Below are 24778 nucleotides of genomic sequence, written 5' to 3' on the forward strand. Positions count from 1 at the left end.
GCATGTTAATGTTCATTTCTTGTAATTAACAATTCTGAGACACACAAAATTAAATGCAGCACTTAAAAGTTTGAGTCTTGCTTCTGGTCAAGAGCCAAGTCATAGATTTGAAACTGAAGCATATTCACTTAGGCAAATAAATAAATATTGGAAGTGGGTTTCCTAATCATGAAGCCCAGAGGAGCAAGCCATGCGGTCATCCACTTCTGCCATTGGACAGCAAAATTATTAGGCACACAAAATTTCCATTGCCTCCATTCTGTTAAATATACTTTTTCCACACCACCAACAAAGCAGCTAGTATCATCATTTTAACAGATTGAAATCCTGATTTTAATCACACCAATGTGTTAACAGCAGGGAAAAAATCTATCAAAAAAATCTGATGAATTCAGTGCAATATTGCTCATAGTTATCGTAAGTTGCCATGATCACTGAATGAAAAACAGTCTAAAGTCATTCTTGCAATACTATTTTTGTTTTTTGTATCTCATATTAATAGTAAATTAATACTACAATCCTGTTCATTGTAGTTGCTTTTACTATTTATTGTTAATGTTATCTCTTGATTCAGCCCTTTCCTGGCTAATAGGCAGTTTTACAAATCATCTTGAATGTATTCATGGATCTTAAATATTCAAGAGTGACATTAGAACTTAAATCCATGTAGAATTTGTAGATTCTGTTCACCCTGGTGGTTATTTATGTGAGTGGTCACATATGCCATGTAGCAATGTGTCTTCTCTTTCTGATTAGGAGGATAGATATTTTACAGATATTGCAACAAATACATATATTTGTGGTAAATAGTTGTTTCAATTTTATGAAATTGATTCATGGCAGATGAACCACAAACACAAATAACAGGTTTCCCCCAGTAATTATGTGATCAGAATATTTTAATCACACAATTCAGACTTTTAGATTATTATGTAAGTTCTACCACTTTCCATTTGGGGTAGGTTCACTCTAAACAACAAAACCAAAACCCACAATTTTCAAACATGAAGAATGTCTGACAATATATGACAAAAGATATTAATAATGAAATGCCTTGTTTGGAACAACAATTACCAATTTCCATATTGTAAGGGACAACTCTGGCTCCAAACTATTCTAAGCATCCAGAGAATATTTTGATGTTTCATTTGACAGTTTATCATTGGTAGGATGTTATGTTCAACATGACCCAATACTTTATATTTACAGTATGCATATGGTAAAGCAAGACTGAAAGCACAAAATTTAAAAAAAAGGAAGTCATCTAATACATTTTTTTAAAAAACACATTTCTTTTGCATTTCAAACTTTATGAATGATTAAAATATAGTAGACCAATGTGGTCTGAGCAGAAACATTTTTTTTAAAAAAAACCGATTTACTCATTTGATTAAAAGGATCCTAGTTTTTTATGCATGAATTTTGTGGCCCATTTCTCTGAGGAAAATTGGAGTCACTGGTCACAGCTGATGTACTAGTGAAGTAAAGGTGGGGATAAAAATGAAAAAGCAGCAGATATTATATCGAATTCACCCACAATGGCCCTTTTAAAAAAATTTCCATGCAGTCAAACCTCCAAGGATTGTATGTACCCCCACCCCTTCCATTTTCATCAGTGTTTTCTCATACTTCTTATATAAACACAACTTCATCCTCAGTTTTCATGAAACATGCAACTGGACAGTCTACCCAAACACAAACCAAATATGAATATTTTAATTTCAAAATGGAGAAATAATTAGTTTTTACAGTAACATTTATTGTTGAGATTAAATCTTCATTTTTCTTGCATGATGAAGTACACAGTGTTCCTTAAAAATACATGGATATAAGATCTTGGGTGGTAAATTACAATAACATTTGGAAATTGCCCATAATCATAATAGTAATCCTTTCCTTATTTGAAATTACAAGGGATTATTTTAAGGAATAATATATAAAGTCATCCTTTTTAATATGACACATACATACACCCATGCCCCCTAGCGCAAACACATAACTCCAAATAAAATTGATAAGAGCAGCATGTGGTGTGTTTCAATGAGCAGGAGTTACACCTAACAAAATTCAAATGTTTGAAAAATCATACAAATTGGTATTTGCACCAACTACAAAGTTCACTAGGAATGATCAGAAGAAGAAGCTAATAAAATCGATATTCACACCCAACTCTTCTTAAAAGTGGGAAGTGTGATAATTTAAAGCAGTGATTATTATGATCATTCCAGCGGACTTCTCAGAAAATTGTAAATGGCTGAATTGTCCCTGAGGCAGAAGGCTTACTTTATTTTTCCAAAACAAGATATTTTCTCATTCTTTGCTAGTATGGATATGCTAAAGAACTACTGTACAGACCATAATAGTCTAACTATGAATTGCATGAATTATATAACTATTTGCAAGGAATACATTTGATTTAGTGCAGATGTGAATTGACATCATGTGTAAGGGTTCCACTTATATGGCCTTAATTTAGTATCTAAACCTTCTTCATAAAGTTTGTCAAACGTGGAAAAAATGTTTAATATTTTCCTTACAAAATTACTCAAGTGAGGAATCAGGAGAAGCACAAGTCAAATAATACCTTCAAAGAAAGAAAAAGTATCCTGATGAACAATGCCCTTGGTATAACTAGCTTTTATTACAAGCAACAGAAAGGAAATAAATGTATACAGACAATGAGAGCCTAAGAGACATTGTTCACAGGATAAATTTGATTAATAGTCACAGTGATTTTGTGACAATAATTCTGCAAGGGATTTAGGGGTGAGATGAAACGACGGACAAAAGAGAAGATAGCAACCAGTGCTTCAAAGGCTGCCATACAATCCGGTGGTGGAGCACATCTGACACCACAGGAAGCTCAGGTCGCTTGGACAATTGACCCAAAGTTCATCACAGAGATTTCTGACTGTGAACATCACTACAGTGCATAGGTGAGCTTTTTGATAGGTTCACAGACATTTATGTCACAATCACAAAAAAAGTGTATTGAAAGTTGTGCCTTGGGATCCAGCTTAGTTGTATGTGTTATGGGTGTAAGGCAGTGTGCTTTTTATGATATTTTAATAATTTCAGCACTCCCTGCACTTCTCAGTCTCTACATTTTACACAGCCCTAACACAAACACTCTGGTTTCCCAACTGGCTTCTTTTTGTGTGTTGTCCAATGTATGTAGATTCCTCCATCTTCCTGGCCTCAGATACAGTGGTTGTTGCTCCTCTATTTGATTGCCAGATGTCACTGGGGAACAAGATGGGGAGGTTCCTGGATCTTCGGGGCAACCCAGGCACCAGAGAGGAAGCTCACCGTCTACACCTGCAGAAGAACAAGAGTCCTCAGTGCCTGCTTCAGATGAAGATTCACCAGCCAGAACTACGGAGAGTTGGCCATGGCCACTGTCATCATCTGAAACACCCAGCAATGTTGGGGAAGATTTTGAGGGATTTCCAACACCAGAGCGGACTCCACAGTGTACAATGGACATGCAATCTCCTGGCGATCAATCTCTCAGTAGAACTCAATATGAAAGTGACTCTCTTGAGGAGGGGAATATTGAAATGAATGAAGATCGCCATGGTGTTCAGGCTGTCTCTAGGGATCAGGGTTGGAGAGGGCAAGCACAGCTGACAGAGGGGGAAAAGCTATTGATGGAAACCAACAGTAGGATTGTGCAGCTGCTGGAGAACATAAAGAGAGAGCATGCACAGTCCATGGGTCTCATGTCACAGTCCATGGGCCGGATGGAGTTGCAGCTAGGCATTGTGGCAACATCCACAAGAGCCATTCATAACTACCTGTCTGAGATTTTAGCTTTCCTCAAACAACCAAGGACACAGGTCCTTGAAACTCGTATCTCCCAAAGAGCCACCCCTCATGTTGAGTTAACCAGTGCCTCAACGTGGACTGGTGAGGATGCAGTGGCAATGTCCACTGTGTACTTACCAAGAGATGAAGGGATTAATGACTCTCAAGAAACACCGCAAGCCACAGTGCCTCGTCGCAGTGGCCGAATGCAGAGAGCCATAATCGAGAGGGCATCTTTGCCCATGCCCATGCGTCAGGCAAAAGAGGGAGGGAAGAAAAAATAAATTATCACATGAGGGATAGTATTTTTAAGAGATTTTTTTTTAATGTGCCTGTCCTTTTAATTCTTAGCCATACGGCCATGAATGGCAGAACTTGACCATTTCTACATTTGGCTAACGTTATATTCTGGCTGACTAGATTAGTCTAACATTTTGTAGTTTCTATTTGCATTGTTAACAATGTTTGCTGCTGGTATTTGAAGAACATTTGCTTCTGTTCTTTTACTTTAGCTACACGAGAACATTTTTTTACACTGTGCCAGACATTCATTGCTTTTCTTACAAATACAAATCATTTCTGGACACAGCTGTTTTTTGAGTTTTCTTTTTCCATGATCCCCTTCCCTCTGAGCAAGCATACTGACGTTCTTGGTAAGTATGTGGATATTGACAATCCCCACCTTAGAAATTGTGTTTGAGTAGTCTCTTGCCTGGTGTTTCTGGCATGCTGGCCTGAGGTTAACCTGTAAGTGCCTTTTTGGATCATGATCATTCTTATCCTCTGTAGGTCTGACCAGATTGATCTCTAGCCCATAACCAAGCCTATCTTGGCTTAGTTATGCAGTCTACAACATGCCAGGACTCAATTACAGCATTTGTGACTTATACAAAAATGTGCCAGCAAACCTTTTTAGGCACAGGAATGACATTTTCAGACGTTTCTTGCCACATCTTTTGCGGGTAACATAGTTATCCTCTAAGTTTGAATATTTAAAAATAGGAAAAATAATATGTGCTTACACCCTTTCAGCAGTGATAGTATTTGTAGGAGAAACTATATTTGATAAGATCATAGATATTGATCGTCACTCTCCTTACAGCCAGACCTCGTCAGAATGTAAGAGTCATGACATGCTGTTGAGTACTGTGCCACAATGTCTGAAAAATAGCTCAGCATCATAGTGGATGCATTGTAATAAAAATCTCTCTCCTCTCCCTTCAGGCCAGGGAGCTCTAGGCAGATGAGCAATACAGTAGGGGCAGAAAACCAGTTAATGTGGTTGGGACTGGGCTGGAACTCCAAATCTTCTCTTACATAGAAGAAGAATACAAGATGGCCCTCAAAGTGGTATATTATTGTTTAAAGGTCCCCTTTTCAGGAGTAAATTGAACATTGAGTGATACCACTGTGTACAGGCCCTGAATAGTTGACCTTTGACCTCAATGTTTAAATTGACTTTCTTAGAGTCACCAGAATATATCGTCAAACCCATAACTAAAACCAAGTTTGTGCATATATCAGTGTTCTGTGTGCATATATCAATGATCCCCTCTCTGCTCCCTTTCATTTTGAGTCTGAAAGGAAATAGTCAAGAAGCATTTTGCTGCAGTACAAACAAGCCGTGTGTGTTCCCAAGTGAAAGAAATGCTTGTAGCTGCTTTTTGCTAAATGACTGAGCTAATGATGAAATGCAGCTGGTGTAAGCTAACCTTCTGACTGCAGGCACTTTGCAGGCGCAACTTTTCAGTCAAAGCCTTGTCCTGAGAGAACCTAGACCCAGTAGCTCTCAGATGAAGAGGACACTTCCATGTGTGTTCTGTCTTGACCATGTACTCAAATGCATCTTACTTAGCAGGTGTGGCTTTTCACACCTGTTTGACTTGCGCCCCATCTGTGCCTGTTTTTATTTATTTTTGTTTCTTTAACATGTTAACAGAAACTTTCGTAAATAAACTCTTTTAAACTGAAGCATGTTAAGACTCATTCTCACTGATACAGGAACCTACTTTCTTGCAGAAATGTCATTATATTAATGAGTGTGATAAAAAATTCCACTTTGACAAGTGTTTTAAGGTTTAGTGTTCAAAGTCTTACATAGAGACAAGATACACAGATCTTAATGGGAAATGACATAAAATTTCAGAAACACCTGGAAGACTATTTCAGCTATGCAATGTTACATTTTTTTAAATTTGCCTTATGTCACTTTAAAAGTGTGATAGAAGCTGAGAATTATGTAAAAAAAAGGAAATTATGCAAATTTTACAGTACCAATGAAGTGTGGTTCCAAATTGTAATTATTTTTCAGTTTCTTCAATGAAACATATATATTTTTATTTGAAAGAATGACCTTCTTTCTGAATTTAACACATTTCTTCTAGGGATTTAGTTCATCCTGTTGTACAGGTAGCCCTCGACTTACAACAGTTCATTAGTGATCGTTCAAAGTTACAACAGCCCTGAAAAAAGTGATTTATGACCATTTCTCATACTTCACTTCACACTACAGCATCCCCATGGTCACGTGTTCAAAATTCAGATGTTTAGCAACTGACTCATATTTATGACGGTTGCAGTGTCCCAGAGTCACATGATTACCTTCCGAGACCTTCTGACAAGCAAAGTCAATGGAGGAAGCCAGGTTCACTTAACAGCTGTATTACTAATTTAACCACTGCAAAGATTCACTTAACAACTGTGACGAGAAAAGTCGTAAAATGGGACAAAACTCACTTAACAAGTGTCTCACTTAGCAACATAAATTTGGGGCTCAATTGTGGTCAGATGTTGAGGACTACCTGTATTACTTTACTGTGGTGACTTTTTTAAAAACAAAGAAGCACACAGTTGTAAGCCATTTATCACCTAGCAATGCTATCAGAACTGCTGTTGGAGTTTCTACTCAGCCAAAGTATCCAGACATTTTTTTTCATGCTGTCTGGAAGCCAATTTACTTGTCCCATTCCAGTTTTAAGTTCCAGCTATTCTGATCTACAATTGGAAAGGTACATAATACATCCACTGAATGAAAGAAATTGTTGGACAAGGGAAAATAAATTGAGAACAGAGGCTGTAAGATCAACAAAAGATAGATGCCAATGATATAATGTGTGGCTGCAATACATGAATGTATTAGAAAATTTTTGCAAACTTTTATTGTAGTCAAATCTATTGCTTTGGTCAGACTTTCAGTACAGTCTTGCAAAATCAGTAGCATGGTTCTCATAATTTTGCACTGGATATATCCATGCTTTTTCAAGTGTCTTCAAAGCCTCTACATCATTTTCCTGTAGCTCTCATTATCTGACTAGTTATAGGGTTATGTCTGTCTGTTTAGTTTTAAAAACAATGAATTGTTTTGTGACATTTACAGATGATTTATAGACTTTAAGTGACAGATAATTTCAATTTTCAAAATAATTCTAACTTGATCCCTAAAGTATTTTATGGATCACTGATAGGGCTGGAGAGACATAACATGAAATCTTCCTTCTTGAAATTCTTGGTGGTGGATGTGCCGGCATACCCAAATGTTTAAAATGTTTAAATGAAGTTATTAGATATTACGGTTTACATCATATCCAAGGGCTTATCCTAGTTTGAAAAACACAGACTGGATTATTTCTAAATTGAATGCAAATGTATCTTTTAATCTTGTTTGAAGGAGGTAAACAAGACGTACAAAGATGTAAATACTGGCATGATACTTGTTAACGGTTCTATCAATGTTATAATAACATTGCCGGAACCATCAGCAACTTAAGAGGCTCCTTTTCCAGAGCAGTTTTCCAGTGCTAAGAAAACTAACTTCATTAAAATACCCCTGACTTGATCCAGTTAGTCCTATGGGCATATGGACTATAATACACACACCAAACTCAACTAGCACAAGATCTTCCCTATTTATTTCAGTAGTTAAGGGATAGTTAAATATTGTTGGTATTATATGAAAAAATGTTCACAGACCACCTCCAACCATTCGAGTTAACTAGAAATGGTACATTAAAATCTATTTTCCTTATCCTACTCTAATCCAAATGTTTAGGGAGTGAATTTGTATGCAAACATTGCAAACACTATGATAATGCCTGTACTTTGCATGGGTGAAACAGCCATTAAAAATTAAGATAGCTGTTTTAAGCATTAAGGTGCCATTTTTTCTTTCCCATAAAGTAATTTGTAGTGCAGTTATTCTAATTTTCACTGAAAGAAAGAGGAATGGTCAGAAAAACTTACATTTTAAATTCATTTTGCTAATGAGGTAGAAGTAAGAAATTTTATAAGCTATAAAGTTTTTTTCTAGCTGTTATTGAATTTTTTATGTATACATATTTTTTGTGTATACAAATCCTAGGTTAAGAAGAGTTGTGTGTTAGTTTTATTACCATTTCCTAGATTTTTTTCAAAATGGATGTCCATAAATGGTGCTTGTAATTTAATCTGTCTGTGAATGTTAATATAAAAGATATTGCAAAGAAAAATATTATTACCGTATTTTCCGGCGTATAAGATGACTGGGCGTATAAGACGACCCCACAACTTTTGAGGTGATTTTCATGGGTTAAAAGTCATCTTATACGCCAGAAAATCAGCGATCCCGGGAAGGCACGCCCTCCCCTCTCACTGTGGAGGAAGCAGGGCAAGCTGGCGTCTGGCGGGAGCCGGCAGGGCAGTCCTGCGCACGCGTGCGCTCCCCGGCTGTTAAGGAGCACTCCTTAGCAGCCGGGTAGTGCGCGTGTGTGCAGGACTGCCCTGCCGGCTCCCGCCCGACGCTCTTCCCTCTTGAGGCAGCATCCCCGAGGACTCCTTAGGAGCCTGGGAGCGATGCTGCCTCAAGAGGGAAGAGCATCGGACGGGAGCCGGCAGGGAAGTCCTGTGTGCGTGCGCGTGTGCAGGACTTCCCTCCCGGCTCCCGTCCGACGCTCTTCCCTCTTGAGGCAGCATCCCCGAGGACTCCTTAGGAGCCTGGGAGCAATGCTGCCTCAAGAGGGAAGAGCGTCGGACGGGAGCCAGCAGGGAAGTCCTGCGTGCGCACGCGTGTGCAGGACTTCCCTGCCGGTTCCCATCCGACGCTCTTCCCTCTTGAGGCAGCATCCCCGAAGACTCCTTAGGAGCCTGGGAGCGATGCTGCCTCAAGAGGGAAGAGCGTCGGGCGGGAGCTGGCAGGGCAGTCCTGCACACGCGCGCACTCCCCAGCTGCTAAGGAGCAGCTGGGGAGTGCGCACGTGCGCAGGACTGCCCTGCCGGCTCCCGCCAGATGCTGATTTTCCGGCGTATAAGACGACTGGGCGTATAAGACGACCCCCCAACTTTTGAGGTGATTTTCATGGGTTAAAAAGTCATCTTATACGCCGGAAAATATGGTAGTATAGGTTGAATCCTAGTCTGTAAATAGGCTGGTTTTATTATTAGTGTAAAGGAATGGTTGCACACAACTGCAATGCTATATTTCAACTGTAGTCTAACTCTTGATTTAAGCATTTCCCTTGTATCTTTAAAAATAACTCTCACAGCAGTTCTCTTTGTTTTGATATATGGATATAACTAGGTATACCTTGACAGTACTACAAGATCCAAATTTACCACATTGCAAAAAGGGTAGATAAATTTTATGTGGTTGAGATCTATTTTGTATTTAAAACTGAAGGCTAACATTCATGACAATTTGTCTATTATAGTCTCTTTTCTTTTCTCCAGCCCAGATCAGTTTTTCCACTTTTTGTCCATTATGAAGTCTTCATACTGTGACTACTGTCTTGGTCTCAAATTATAATTTGATAGCAGTACTCAGCACACACTTTAAAGATTTGTTGCATTCAGTAATTGAATCTGATTCGATGGTCATTCTTGCATGACTGCTCCCTGATGGACAAACGCACAGTTATAATTCAGCCTGAAATAAAACGGTTCATAAATAGCAGTATGGATATGAGAATTCATTGTAAGAGATTGTCAGGCTCATAGGAAAATTCTCATGCAAGCTTTCAAAGTCCCCACATTGGACCTAAATAAAATCATTTTAATATTCAGAAATCTGTAAAATCATTAATGCTCACTACAGAAGTGCCAAATAGCCTGACATCCGTAGTTGACAATAAAGCAGTAATATATAGGGCATTTAAAATGCCTACTTTTCTTTAAAAATTCAGTAACATTCTCATGACTACTGTGTGGAACAGCTCTCTGCAGGTATACTATTTCTAAAGGTTTTCTTTCCATTTCTGTATAGATATTTTCCCTTCACATTTTGAAGGTTTGAAGAAGAGGATTGTTTTTCAAGTCACACTAAGTAAACATTAAATGCATGCAGGCTTAAAACTAAAGCATGCATGTTACGCAGCAGCAATAAAATTGCTCGGCTTGCACGACTTACAATGTTCAAGCATTGCCTTGTTAAAATGCCAAAATCCCCTTTTTCTTTGCATCTTTAAAAAAGTTAAATTATATTTTACATTGCAACATTTACTTTTTCAGTCTTTGGACAAATTAAATTTATTTTAGCATACATTTCTGTGTTACAGATAAAGCTGATGAAATAGTGCCAGTTTCCAAGCCATCGAGAATTCCAGAAAATGCAGTTTTGGACTCAAGAGTGGCAACAATTAAACAACGACCTTCTAGTAGATGTTTTCCCTCAGCTACAGATATGAATGTGAGTGGTGTCTATATTAAGTTTCCTTTAAATTACAGCGGCTTTGATGAAGTAAGAATGTTTCCAAATTCCTAATAGAAAAAAATGCTCTGATTTTAATTATTCTGGGGGTTCTCTAATGTCTACTCAATATGCACTCACACCTAAGCTTATCCCACATAAATTCACCGTATTTTATACAATATTAAGATAAAGAACATAACAACATAACTGGCACTAAATAGCAGAAATAATTTTAAGGGACATATTCATCTTTCCATATTAAAAATATTTCTATATGTGTAACTTTCAATTCAATGGTATTTATTAATATTTGCATGAGATAAACTCATGAGTATACAATAATATAACATAAAATATCTTTTTTCATACATTGATGTCATATTATTTCCTCTCAAACTATATTGAAGTCATCTTTTTAGAGATTTATTTATTGGTGTATAATAATTTTATGCCACTTGTTATTAAGATTGAATTCAACTGCTATCTCCCTAGAAAATATGAATCTGTTGTGCAGTGAAAAATTGGAGCAAAAACAAATACAAAACACTCTAGAAGTACTATATATCAGTAATAAAAATCCATAGTACCTCCATGCATATCCAGAAATAGCCTTATTTCAAAATCTAGATAATCACAAGAAATCAGCATTAGAAATATTGAATATGTTGGATTCATAGTCTGACCTGGTATAAAGCAATTTGCTAAGTAGTTGATACCAATTAGTTTATTTGTGAGTATAAAAATGTTTTAATTATGAAGTCATTAATGAGGCTACTAAGAGATCATTAATGTGTATTTATCATACACAATGTCCTCTTTCAGAACAGATCAGAAAGATTTATATAGTACTATCTTTAGAAAAGTATATTTGTAGTTTTTCTTTTCTGTCTTCAATTTTCCCAACACTTTTTTAAGAACTGAATTAAAAAGCATATTTGGACATGTAGTTCCATCCTGTTACTGTGGTCAGAGTTTTACATTTCTAGTTATGTATGCTGCCAAAAAGATTAATTATCCATGTGAACTACGGGTGACTAGAAAGTATGACTCCCATAATGCACTCAGTCTCAGGCTGTAATGAAATAATTTTTAGGGCCAAGAGCTGATGCAAGATTGTCAGACCACTTCAGTTTTCCTTCATCAGCACATACAAGGGATTTGTGTTGCTGTTGAGAATTAAATCTAAGCAACGGGGGGTGGGGGACTCTTACAATGCATAGCATCCAGTTATATCCATTCTCTTTCCTTAAAATTAAGTACATGGATTCTGGGTCCACCCTGGATTCCTACATTTCAATAAATACTAAGATTGGGAAGGATTCTATTACTAAACGCGATGTTTGATTATTGTGGCAGGATTTGACACCTAGAAAAAGCCACAGAAAATTACCTGAATTCTCTCTGCTGTTTTTAGTATAAATATGTAGAATCAAAGTGCATTTAGAGAGGAATACATTAATAAAGCAAAAGAGAATTTAGATTTGGCATGAGGAAAATAGAAGTTGCTATTTTTGGTAATCCCATCTCATTATCACTTGTCAGTCTCTTGGATCTCAGTAATAATTAGTATGATAACATCCTTTAGGAATGTCTTTTATAATATAATTACAATGAACTTGAGTTTCCGCAGAATTATTTGGCTTCAATTTTACCACTAAACCTTGGCTATCACAGCAACAGAAATAGGGTTAGAATAGAAATAGAATAGAAACATTTCATTAACGGATGGGTGGGAGGTGGACTTTGATTTCTTGAGTAATTTTCAAGTCACTTCTGGGTAGTGCCCTATTTTTGTTTGAATATCTCACTGATGGTTAACGTGATGCATCTCTCCCTTTTCCTCTTCCTCCTCTTCCTCCTCCTCTTCTACTACCAATTCTATTTATTTTGAAACTGACTTTTTTTTCTTATGACATGATACTTGCTATTAGCCACAGTGTGGGTCCTTTGCTTTTGGTTGTATGTACAAGTACATATGGCCTATTTTTTCTTCTCTCCAGAGTACTTTGCACTTTCTTTACATGTATTACATCATAAAATGAACAGATGTTGATAATTGCCTTTAAGGGGAAAAATGAGTTTTGTGTCTGGACAAGAGGACAGCCACGAAACCTTCAAAATTAAAACCCCAAAAGTGAACTGTTTTCAGGACAGTTCTTCCCTGTCAGAAAGCCATGAAACGTATTTCCCCGCTGACTTCTTATGTAGCTTTGATGAGACAAGTTGCACTTCCAACGGAAAATGTGTGCAGATTCAACAATACAAGTACTGGTAGGATAACTATGGCTGTGCTGTTTTATAGCATTGCTCCCAAAGATATCTGTCAGTATTATCAGCAAAATATTGCTGTATGACAACGATTATAGGGCTAATCAAAAAAGTATAGAGAAAGGTCAGAAAAACAGTGCCCAATTCTTTGTGCCCTTGCTGCTCTTCTACTATTCATAATACTGTGCCTAAGTAGATTCTTGTTGTGCATTACTAAAATATGAGTATATATGAATTTTAAATTACTTAAATGGAAATTTCTTATTTAAATATGGAAAATTATTCAGAATCAGTGAGAAGTCTGTCATCTCCAACATAGTAGGAAACAAAAAGCATTAAATTCCTGCCTCTGAATCTCTCTGAATAGTATTATTTGAAGATAATACTATCTTCAAATAGTATTAAAGTTTGGGGTTGACAATTAATTAATCAGTGGAATGAGTTGCCTCCAGACATTGCAGGTGCTCCAACACTGGAGTTTTTAAAGAAGAGACTGAACAACAATTTGTCTGAAATGGTATAGGGTTTCCTCCTTGAGCAGGAGGTTGGACTGAAAGATCTACAAGGTCCTTGGGTATTTTACCAGAGAAATATAGTAAAGAGAACATATATTTGATTATTCATATAACCACTGCAGCTAGGATTGTGTTTGCACAAAACTGGAAGGCACTGAAAGCTCCTCCAGAAGAAGAGGTCATCAGGAAAATAATAGAATGTGCAGAAATGAATAGATTAACAATGATAATTAAAGATAAGACAGAGTCAGAGTATTATGAAATTTGGGGAACATTTTATGAGTGGGTGAAAAAGAGAATACGCTTAAAAGACAAATAACACTAATTTAGATGGAAGAAAAATGAGGAGATAAGGATATTATCATACCTAATATAGACATTGAAAATCTAAGGAGAGGAGCTGCTCAGACATCACCCCTGAATTGTGTCGGAAGAGGAATGGGAGGGAAGAAAGGAGAGGAGAGAGGGAAGAGAGTAGAGGAGGGGGAAGGAAGTGGGAAGGTTGGAGGGAAAGAGGAGGAGAAGTGGGGAGAAATGGGAGGGGAGTGGCGAGGGAAAGAGGAGAGGAGAGGAAGAAGAGGGAAGTAGGAAAGAAAGGAGAAAGGGAGAAAGAAAGTAGAGAAGAGGGAAGAGAGAGAAGGAGGGTGGATACAGTGAAAGGGGAAATGGACGAGCAGCACCCAAACTTACGTGTATGTATTTATGTATGGCAATATATAATACTTACAGCATTACTGATATAACAAATGTTAAATACCTGAAAAAATGTTTATATTTCATTGGTTAGTTTGTGGTATATTAAAGGAATTGTGAAAAATAAAATAAATTTTAAAAAAAAGATCTACAAGGTCCCTTCCAACTCTGTTATTCCAATATTCTGCTTCAGCTAGCCGAACAGAGTATGAAATGCTTTGCAAAAGGGAAAGAATGATAAATACCTAAGGGTGGGAGATAGAAGATTGCATCCTGTATTCTACCACTTTTTCTCTTCCTCCTCTCATAGGGAACGAGTTTCTTCTAGATATCTTGCAAGTCCACCATTATAAGTGGTAGCAGAGTGCTAAAAGCAAGACACAAAGAAACCGTGGCTCAGATTTTTCAAATTGCTTAAAAAGCACCAAACTTTTATGGCAGTTAATGACTCACACCTTTCAATACTCTCACGGCCACAAAAAAAGCTTACCAGGTTAACATATAGCAGGGCTAAACATCTATAAAGATCTTCCTGTGTTCTAACCTAGTTTCTGGATCTTTTTAGAAGGCATAGCATTGACGGTTCTCATTAAGCTGACAATAGAGCGCAATGTGTTTTCCCTTACCCACTCCCCTGCAAAATGGGAATACTAGAGTAAATCATTCACAGTTCGAGTAGCTTTTCCTTCTTCAGACACTTAAAGGGTGCTTTTTCACTATGAAAGAAGAATCAGAGAATTCCTCACTTTTTTCTGAATTAAAAAAAAGTGATTTGGTTCTTCACACATGGATTGAAACAATTTATTGTTTACTTCTTCCTTCCATGCACCATAAAGGTTTATGCAAGGGTAGAACATTCCAGAAGGATGAAACTTTTGGGGCCAAAGTAGCAAGGCTTTGTATGATGGGCTTTTCTTCTCTGAAACTTTATCCCTGACATAGTTCAGTCAACTATCTAGCCCAGGGGTAGACAACCTTGGCTCTTTTATGACTCATAGACTTCAACTCCCAGAATTCCTGAGCCAGCTGGGAGTTGAATTCTGGGAGTTGAAGTCCACAAGTCATAAAAGAGCCAAGGTTGCCTACCCCTGATCTAGCCATTGGGGAGAATTCAGCTCCTCACTCCTGTTATAGCTCAGCAGGATGGGACAGGTTGGACTCAGCCAAGCAAAGCAGAGAAGAAATATAGATGGTTTCATGTAAAATAAATGCTAAATGTCAAAGCACAATTTAAATATTATGTGTTAAATATTTTAACATTATTTCTTTGATTTTTCTAGTCCATGTATGAAAGACAAGGGATTGCTGTGATGCCACCAACAGTACCCGGAAGTTCTCAAGGCCCGTTTCTGGGTGTGCCACGAGGTACAGTAAGAAGACAAAAATCAATAGGTAAGATATTACATACATATCAGTAAGGGATACTATCTTCTTTTATAATAAATTGCTATTACACGAGAATATCAGTTTATTATTATCTTTATCTATAACCCTGACTGATTATTAGCTGGAACTAATATTTTTTTAAAAATGTCATAATGGATTGTGATGATTAGTACTTTAGTTAATACAATGAAAGAACTAGTTTTTGGTGTTCTGCTGGAAAATTTTAAACAACATGCTATGCAACCTCTTTTCCTGATTAATACTTAACTTCTAAGTTTCCAGCATGAAGTTTAGAATCTCATTCAACATTTAGCAGCCTTAATGCATCAGTCCTTATAATATTTGGATAAACATTTCACAATTCCTCTAAATTATCCTTTTGGCCATGCATTATGAATTTTTATTTTCTTTCATGCATAGCAACCTGTTCCTTAATGGCCGCAGTGCATAAATACATGTTTTTTTGAGTGCTTCATTTTCTTTTTAATTTTTTCATGATCTCTTTTTATGCACGCTTTAGAAAAAGAACAACTGTCTGCAGGAATTTACAAGGTTCAGTACACAAAAGATAAATGAAAAGTCCCTGAATCAAGTTCTAACACAGGGAAATACTACAATAGACATATTATAAAACTGTATGATGCACAGTGTAAATAATATTACATTTATTTTATATATGATTATGCTGAATTGAAAAGAAATGACAATTTAAACATTGTAGCTTTTTTTTTTAAGGGGTAACAGAAGAAGAACGGCAATTTTTGGCTCCTCCCATGCTCAAGTTTACTAGAAGTCTATCAATGCCGGATACTTCAGAAGATATTCCCCCTCCACCACAGGCTTTACCTCCATCACCCCCACCTCCTTCTCCTTCTCTTTACAACTCTCCCAAATCTCCAGTATCTAGAATGTATGGCACAATTAAGCCTGCTTTTAATCAGAATTCAGGTTCAAAGACAGTTGTTTCAGGTAGGCCTGAAAACATGGGGACCGTGATCAGAGACAAAGGCATATATTACCGGAGAGAAATGGACCGTTATTCTCTAGATTCTGAGGACTTATACAGCAGAAATGCCGCAACTCAGGCCAACTTCAGAAACAAGAGAGGTCAGATGCCAGAGAATCCTTATTCAGAAGTTGGAAAATTAGCCAGCAAAGCGATGTATGTTCCAGCCAAGCCAGCCCGACGGAAGGGAATGCTAGTGAAACAATCTAATGTTGAGGACAGTCCAGAAAAAACTTGCTCCATTCCCATTCCGACCATTATCGTGAAAGAGCCATCCACCAGCAGCAGTGGGAAAAGCAGTCAAGGAAGCAGCATGGAAATTGACCCCCAGTCTTCAGAGCAACCAGGACAGCTGCGACCCGAAGATGGCTTGACAGTCAGTAGCCCCTTTGCAGCCGCCATTGCTGGAGCAGTGAGGGATAGAGAGAAAAGATTAGAAGCTAGGCGCAATTCTCCAGCTTTCCTTTCCACAGATTTGGGAGATGAGGATATTGGACTAACCCCTCCAACTCCACGTATGAGACAGTCTAAGTTTAGCGATGAAGGGCTCTTTGGTAATGAAGAGGGCTTCCGGCAGCTTGTATCGCCATCTCCTATCCCAGCACCTAGAGAGACCGAAAATATTTTCAATGGCAGCGAATCAAATAACCAAAATGACGCAAGGACACCAAACTCTTCAGTCCAAACCACAGCAAGCTCTGAGAACAACGCATTGACAGCCCAAAATACTGGTTTAGATAATTATGTTCATCCCCTGACAGGGAAAATACTGGACCCCAATTCCCCTTTAGCCCTTGCCCTCTCTGCCAGAGACAGAGCCATGAAAGAGCAAAGCCAGCCGATTCTAGGGAAAGGAGACTCTAGCAAAGCAGATCTTAACAAACCCCTTTACATCGACACAAAGATGAAACCCATCATTGAAGCTCCATTTCCAGCAACAGCTACCATTGCTAGGCAAAATACACGTGGTCCACTAAGGCGCCAGGAGACGGAGAATAAATATGAGATGGATGCTGCAAAAGAAAGGAGGTCTGAAGAGAAAAAGAACATGCTAATAAATATTGTGGATACCTCACAACAAAAGTCAGCTGGTTTGCTCATGGTTCATACGGTGGACACGGCACAAGCCAGCGATAAACCCGAGAAAGAAGAGAAAAGTGCTGAGATGGAGGTGAATGTTGAAAAGCCTCCATCGGAGATGCAGGAAGAGACAGAAGCAGCAGAAAGTGGATTGGATGATCCCGGCATGCTTCCGCCACCGTCCCCGTCCTGCAAAACAATTGTAGCTGTTAGTTCCATCGATGATCCGATCATTTTGCCATTTCGTATTCCCCCTCCTCCTTTAGCTTCAGTTGATCTTGATGAAGACTTTATCTTTACTGAGCCATTACCTCCCCCTTTAGAGTTTGCTAACAGTTTTGATATTCCTGATGACAACTCAGTCCCAGCCTCTGTCTCAGCCCTAACAGACTTGGTCAAACAGAGAAAAAATGGAACTCTGCCTGCTTCATTTAATCCTATTCAGCCCTCAGATTCATTAGACAGTAAGAAGTCAGGGGGTCTTTCAAACTGTTTGCCTCCCTCAATTTTGCCACCCCCTGAAAATTTTGACAATGTCCCTGACTCTGGGATTGAAGAGGTGGACAGTCGTAGTAGTAGTGACCATCAACTAGAGACAACCAGCACTATCTCAACTGTGTCCAGCATCTCTACCTTGTCCTCTGAAGGTGGTGAGAACTTGGATACTTGTACAGTCTATGCAGATGGGCAAACATTTCTGGTGGACAAACCCCCAGTACCTCCTAAGCCAAAAATGAAGCCCATAATCCACAAAAGCAATGCACTTTATAAAGATGCACTCATTGAAGAAACTGTGGATAGTTTTGTTATTCCTCCCCCAGCCCCGCCTCCTCCTCCAATCAGCGCACAGCCCAGTATGGCTACAGTTGTACAGCAAAGGACCTCTAAGCTCTGGGGCGATGTCACAGAAATTAAAAGCCCAGCTCTCTCAGGCCCAAAGGCAAATGTTATTAGTGAACTGAACTCAATACTGCAGCAGATGAACAGAGAAAAATCCTCAAAGCCAGGAGAAGGATTGGAGTCCCCTCCAGGGACAAAAGTTGCCAGTCTTAGTACAAGGTAAATGCAACTTCAAGTTTTTAAAGCGTTTCTATTGCTTGTCAGTTTGAACTTACCTTGTTTTTTTTATTTAAAGAGTTTTACAAAAACAAGATTTTACAATATATCCCCAAATCCCCCCCACTCCAAACCCGCCCACTTCCCCCCCCCACTTCCCAGAGCTAAATACAGGATTATAGTTATAATAATCATATTCTAAATAAAAATTATACATAATATACAATTAACCAAATTTATAATGTGCTTTAACTCCCCTTTAACATAAATACATACAAAGTACCAACACTAAGATCAATAACAATATCCCTCTAAAATCTACTCATAAGCTAAATGGAACTTAGTCCCATATTTATTCTGAATATAATCTATCCATCTCCTCCAAACTGAAATATATCTTTCCTGTGAATGATCTTTCAAGTAAGCAGAAATCTTAGACATTTCTACAAGATTCGAAACTTTAAACACCCATTCTTCTATAGTAGGCAAACTATCCTTCTTCCAATATTGTCCCACCAGTAACCGTGCTGCTGTTATCATATTCAGCATCAAATTGGTTTCTTTAACATCACAGTCTACAACAGCCATACATCTCTTAATTCCAGATCCTCCTTCAAATCAAAAAAAGCTTTAGGCAATTTCGAATTAAAAAAGTTTTTGGAGGATCCCTTCTTGTCTTCAGATGGGACCAAAACTCCATTCCAGTCCTCCATCATGATAACAGATTTATAATCCAATTCGATTAGTCTCTGATGTAAAAATTTGAAGAATTTTTGCTGTTGTTGATTTGGAGCATATAATCCAATAAGAAGAACTTTCTTTCCTTGTAATATTAATTCAATACTAACATATCTCCCTTGTTTATCCGATTCAATCAATCTTGCCGAAAAATCTTTTCTTAAATAAATGACCACTCCAGCCTTCTTGTCCGGAGCAGAAGATGCAAAATGTGTTCCCAATCAGGAATTAATCAGATACTTTTGGTCTTTTAATGCAATATGTGTCTCTTGTAAGCAAACAATGTCATTTTTATGTTGTTTCAGATAAAAAAATACTTTCTTTCTTTTCTGTGGTGAATTTAAGCCATTAACATTCCATGTCAGGAACTTCACCATCTCTTGTGACCATGAGCCTTTGGAACATAGCCTGAAGATCAGCTGTTGCTCTCTTCGGACGTGCTCCTCCCACAGGCTCTGAGACAGCCGCGTCTTGCGTAGTTGGACCAGATACAGGCTTCTGTTTTTGCTCTTTTTCCATACGCTTATATGCAGCTCTTGTCATCCTCTGTTCTTTTGGGTCTTCCTTTAATGCCAAACTCTGCTCCATAACCTTCGCCTGCCGTATCTCCTCAAGAGGCAATGACATTGCCCCTTCACTCAATTGTTTATCTTCTTGTCTTTTGATTCGAGGAGACAGTGATGAGCCTGCTTTCAGGACCTTAGTGTAGAAATCTTTTGCTTTTAAAATTGTATCCAATCTGTATCTGGTCCCTGCATAATTTACCACAATTCCATTAGGTATTTCCCATCTGGCTTTGTCGCTTCTTAAGCTCATTGGACAGAAAGGCAAAATCTTTCCTTTTTCTAAGAATTTTTGGAGGTATCTCCTTTAAGATTATAATGTCTTGGCCTGCAATTTGAAATCTTTCCCGATAAAAGGCCTGGATAATAGAATTTCTGGTTGATCTCCTGGAAAAATAAATCACTACATCTCTAGGTAAAAATTTTTGCCTAGCAATCCAGGAGTTAACCCTAAAACCCATTTCTTTAAGTAGTTCTTCAGGTTCACATTTCAAAACAGGAGCCACTGCTCATGCTACTTCCCATTCCAAATCTTCTTTAGGATTCTCTTTAAGGCCTCTGATACGCAATGCAAACTCCATGTTCTTATATTGTGATATAATAACTTCATCCTCTGTTCTGTCAATCTTAGCCTCTGCTCTATCAATCTTCTGTTCAGCATCAATGATTTTATTTTCCAAATTCTCCACATACTCCATAACTGAGTCCACACGAACATCCAGGCGTTCTATATGTGCAGCCAAACCCTGGAGTGCAAGCAGTATATCTTCCCTCATCTGGTTGTTTTGGTTAACAAATTCTTCCCTTGTTTCCTTTATTTCTTGCTGCAAAACTTGTGTTGACTGCATCACAACTCGCTGAATGTCAGTGTAAATGCAGAGGTGGGGGGGAGGGTGGTTGTACTGTAGGTTTCATCGAAGTCTGCCCTACAGCTTGTGGTAAAGGTGAAGAAATAACATTCTTAGAAATTGGAGGCCCTCCCCCACATCTCGCAGCCATCTCTTAGGTTTCAATTTCCTCTTTCACCCAGCAGAATCAAAGTTCAGAAAAAAAAAGGGGGAAAGAAGGGAAAGGAAAGAAAAAATAAAAATTCTCCCAAAGTTCCTTAACGTTCAATAAGAAAAAAAGGGAACAAGCTTTCAAATAAACAAAATCCGGTACTGGGTAAAGTCAGTTGCAAATTGTATCTCTTGCTATGTAACAAAATATAACAGTTTTCCAACGCAGTCACTTCACACAGGAAAGAAATATTCCAGCGCCATTTTTACTCCATTTCAAACTTAAAACTTGAAGAAGATAATGAGTCTGAGTTAAAGTTAAAATCCAACTTGAAAATTCAGATCTTCCTGCTTTGCTCTGCCTGCTTCTCAAAAAAACAAAATACTCACAGTCCCATCTAAGCAGCAGGTGCAGTTGTCGCGTCTGGTTCCACTCCTTTTGGAGCGAAAACGTCCTGAGAGCGGAGAGAGCCTGGGCTCCGAGGGGGCTCACCCTGTTATCCCCCAAACTACTTGAGAGAATCGCAGGGGAGCTCTACCTCTACCCAGGCAAGCTCGCCTCTCCCTCTTCTCCCGAGGGAGAGGCTCCAGCGCCGCGGGACAGCTGATTTTCGCTGCCTCCGAGTGCTTTGACGCTTCCCAGGATTGGGCGGCTTCAAAACGCCGCCATTCGGCGCGGCAGCGCTACCGGAAGTGAACTTACCTTGTTTTTATGGCACACAGAGATGTAATTCTGTTAAATCATATTTAAATATAGTAATTCCAATATGTTCACTTTTTCCATTCCAATCTATTGAAAAATTAAATGCATAATAAGCTTACCTTCTCCCTTATGAATGTAGATACAGTCAATTTTGTTATGGTGCAGCCTGATTCTACAGTTGTTGAAATTCTTTTTTTTCTCATTAATCTATACTCAGTACCCCATAATGACAAAGTGAAAACAGAATGTTAGAAATGTCTGTAAATCTATTAAAAAGAAAAAAAAACTGAAATATATTGGCATAAGTATTCAGACCCTTCACTCAGTACTTTGTTGAAGCGCCTTTGGCAGCAATTACAGCCTCAAGTCTTTTGCGGTATGATATGACAAGCTTTGACCTCATGGCTTTTGCTCTGCTACAGTATGCATTGTCAGCTTTGAGGCCTTCCGTAGAGAGTTGTGTGTCTTTCCAAATCATGTCCAATCACTTTAATGTCCAATCACTTTAAACAGGTTGACTCCAGTCAAGGTGTAGAAACATGTCAGCAGGGATCGAGAGAAATGGGAGGTAGCTGAACTAAATTTCAAGTGTTGTTGCAAAGGGTCTGAATACTCAATGCCAGTATGATATTTCAGTTTTTTTTCTTTTTAATAAATTTACAGATATTTCTAACATTCTGTTTTCACTTTGTCCTTACGGGTACTGAGTGTAGATTAATGAGAAAAAGAATGGATTTCAACAACTGTAGAATCAGCCTGCAGCATAACAAAATTGACAAAAGTGAAAGGAGTCTGAATACTTTCTGAATCCACTGTAAATACAGCTAGAGATATAAAATATGAAAGGAGAGGCTGAGATCCTAAGGTTTAATTCTATGCATAAATCAGTGTTTTTTTCCTGATTCCTACTACAATCCAGAACCTGATCCTGAAAATCTAAGTGCTCTTTGGCATAGCATGGAGTGATGTAAAACAAATAATAGGAAAAGAAATTATAATCCTACATGAGCACGTAGAAATGTTTTCTAATCATACCTGGGACGGTTTCATCCATTTTTTATAAAGAACATTTATATTTTAGCTATGCTACCCACTACAAATTAACTTGTTTGAAATACCGGGTATGGTATTTAGAGCTGCTTGTTTGCTTATTTGTTAAGGCATTGTATAAGTTTATCCAGTTCAGTTGGTATAATATATACAATAGTTCAGAGACATGAATATATATAAAGGGAGTTGAATTAGTTGGCTTGAACTGTTTGGATAGGACTACCTGTGAAATCTGACACTGAGGCTTTTATAAACTGGCCTATTGTTAAGAGGGTAAACATTTGCTAGATGGAACTTGTCAGACAGATTGGAATCAGCTCTATTTCTGAACATTTTATTTTATGGATTTTTATTTCGTATAACAAAGCTTACTGAAGTTACAAAATTTCTAGAGACTTTGGAGGGGCCCATTCACTTGGTGATGACTAGCATCAAAATGTAGAGAATGCATAATCCAAGACACAGGAATTAATATATGAAAACAAAAATTCTGCATCCAAAGGTGACTTATTTATGGTGTCCCACCTGAGTCTTTTACCAGATGGTGCCAAACATTAAGTGACAGAGAAGCGGCACAGATGCTTGTCCAGTTTCCTGTACATCTTATAGAAATACCCTAACCTAAAGGGAGCCTAGAAGTGCAATTGCTGAAGTTTTGCAAGAGTTCCTTTACGAAGTAGGGTGGAGGTCACAATTTTTAATGGCATCAGTTCCAGCCAGTGGCGTAGCGTGGGTTGTCAGCACCCGGGGCAAGGCAAGTAATTTGCACCCCCTAACCCGCACCGCACGCCTGGCACCCCCCCCCTCCACAGTGAGCGGCAACCCGGCGGCTCAGATCGGATTCGCACAGCCAGCACTGCAGTGAGAGAGAGTGAGTGAGCCAGTCAGGGGCAGAGAGCTACGAGTGCGAGCGCGCCCCCCCCAGATGTTGCGGCCGCTGCGGCCGCCCCCCCCTGCACCCCCTACGCTACGCCACTGGTTCCAGCTGTACTTCACTGTACTTTTCAATATAGTGAGGGGATGCATTCTTCTAGAGTGTTTCCTGTGATATACAGTATATTTATGTAACATAGTCTGCAGCTTGTGGCAGATTTAACCTGCAACTTATAATTACACAGTTACATCCTAATTTTTAAAAAACAAAACAAAACAAAAAACCTGAAACAGGAAAATAAGAGTTTACATGTTTTAGAAAACTTGAATTGTTTTTGCTATGATAGGAATTGCTTTAAGGAAAGAAAGAAGACTCTAAAAGAATAAAAATGTTTAAAAAAAACAAGAAAATGTCTATAATACATAGAAAGCAATATGTTTCTTAAACACAGCATTACAGTGCGACCACATGAAATAATATTACTTTGATGCCCAGCTTGATACATTTCATCAATTCAGGATTGTAAATTCAGGGTGGCATTCTTTCCATCATAAAACATTTTCTCCTAACCCCATGCTTGGTAAATCCTTCATTCTTTATATTTATATTTCTATATATTTATATTCCACTTTTGGATTTGGATTTCAAGGTCAAATTCATATGTTTAAGCCAGAATGGGAAATATTGTATAAAAATAATAATTTCTTAGTTGCTAGTATCTGAAGTAGAATGTAAAAAAATCAAAATATAGGGATTTATTAAATCATAATCATTGTATACTTCATCTTGAGCATCCTTGATAATAGAAATAACATTGTTTTGTTGTTTCAATCAAGAATCCAATAATTTACCAGATCCTTCTACTCATTCTAAATTCTCTGTTTTTCAGTACTAAGTATAGAAAGGGATTTGGATTCCTGTTTAACTGACATGAAGCACTGTATAATTATTGTGTAGATAGTTTTATATGTACTGAGAAGTGACTTAATATCTCTCTTCATCTGTTTTATAAAAATTGTTATTTTAATCATGACGTATCTAAATGCCATCTTGAATAATTACAATTACTTTTTCTTATAGTAATTGAAAAAAATTCTGCCAGATGAACAATTATTGCAATAGAGCTACTACAGCTTTTATCTATCCCTTCAACTAAAGATTAATATACTAAAAATAATCAAATCAGGAAGAAATATAGCATGAAGTTGGGAAAAAAGTATATGTTTGCTGCAAAGGATTAAGTTATATCAATCTGGAACAAGCTAATGAAATATCTAAAACTTGATAAAATCTTCAGACACAGCTCTTTGATTCACCGGGAAATAAAAAGTTATTCAAAACACATGAATGGGATTGCAGTCACCTATTAGGAACAGATTTGCA

The 24778-nt window shown here is 37.9% G+C and overlaps 1 protein-coding gene across 5 annotated transcripts in view; it reads left to right on the plus strand.

The window, feature by feature from the left end:
- SHANK2 (SH3 and multiple ankyrin repeat domains 2) overlaps positions 1-24778 on the plus strand; it is a 394189-nt gene that overhangs the window by 354581 nt on the left and 14830 nt on the right. For all 5 annotated transcript variants that reach the window (XM_083374122.1, XM_083374125.1, XM_083374126.1 and 2 more), the window contains 3 exons: positions 10332-10462; positions 15222-15333; positions 16063-18472. In XM_083374122.1, coding sequence (XP_083230248.1) covers positions 10332-10462; positions 15222-15333; positions 16063-18472 — 2653 coding nt within the window. The remainder of the gene's footprint in view (positions 1-10331; positions 10463-15221; positions 15334-16062; positions 18473-24778) is intronic.

Source organism: Vipera ursinii, assembly GCF_947247035.1.
Source record: "Vipera ursinii genome assembly, chromosome: 1".
NCBI lineage: Eukaryota > Metazoa > Chordata > Lepidosauria > Squamata > Viperidae > Vipera > Vipera ursinii.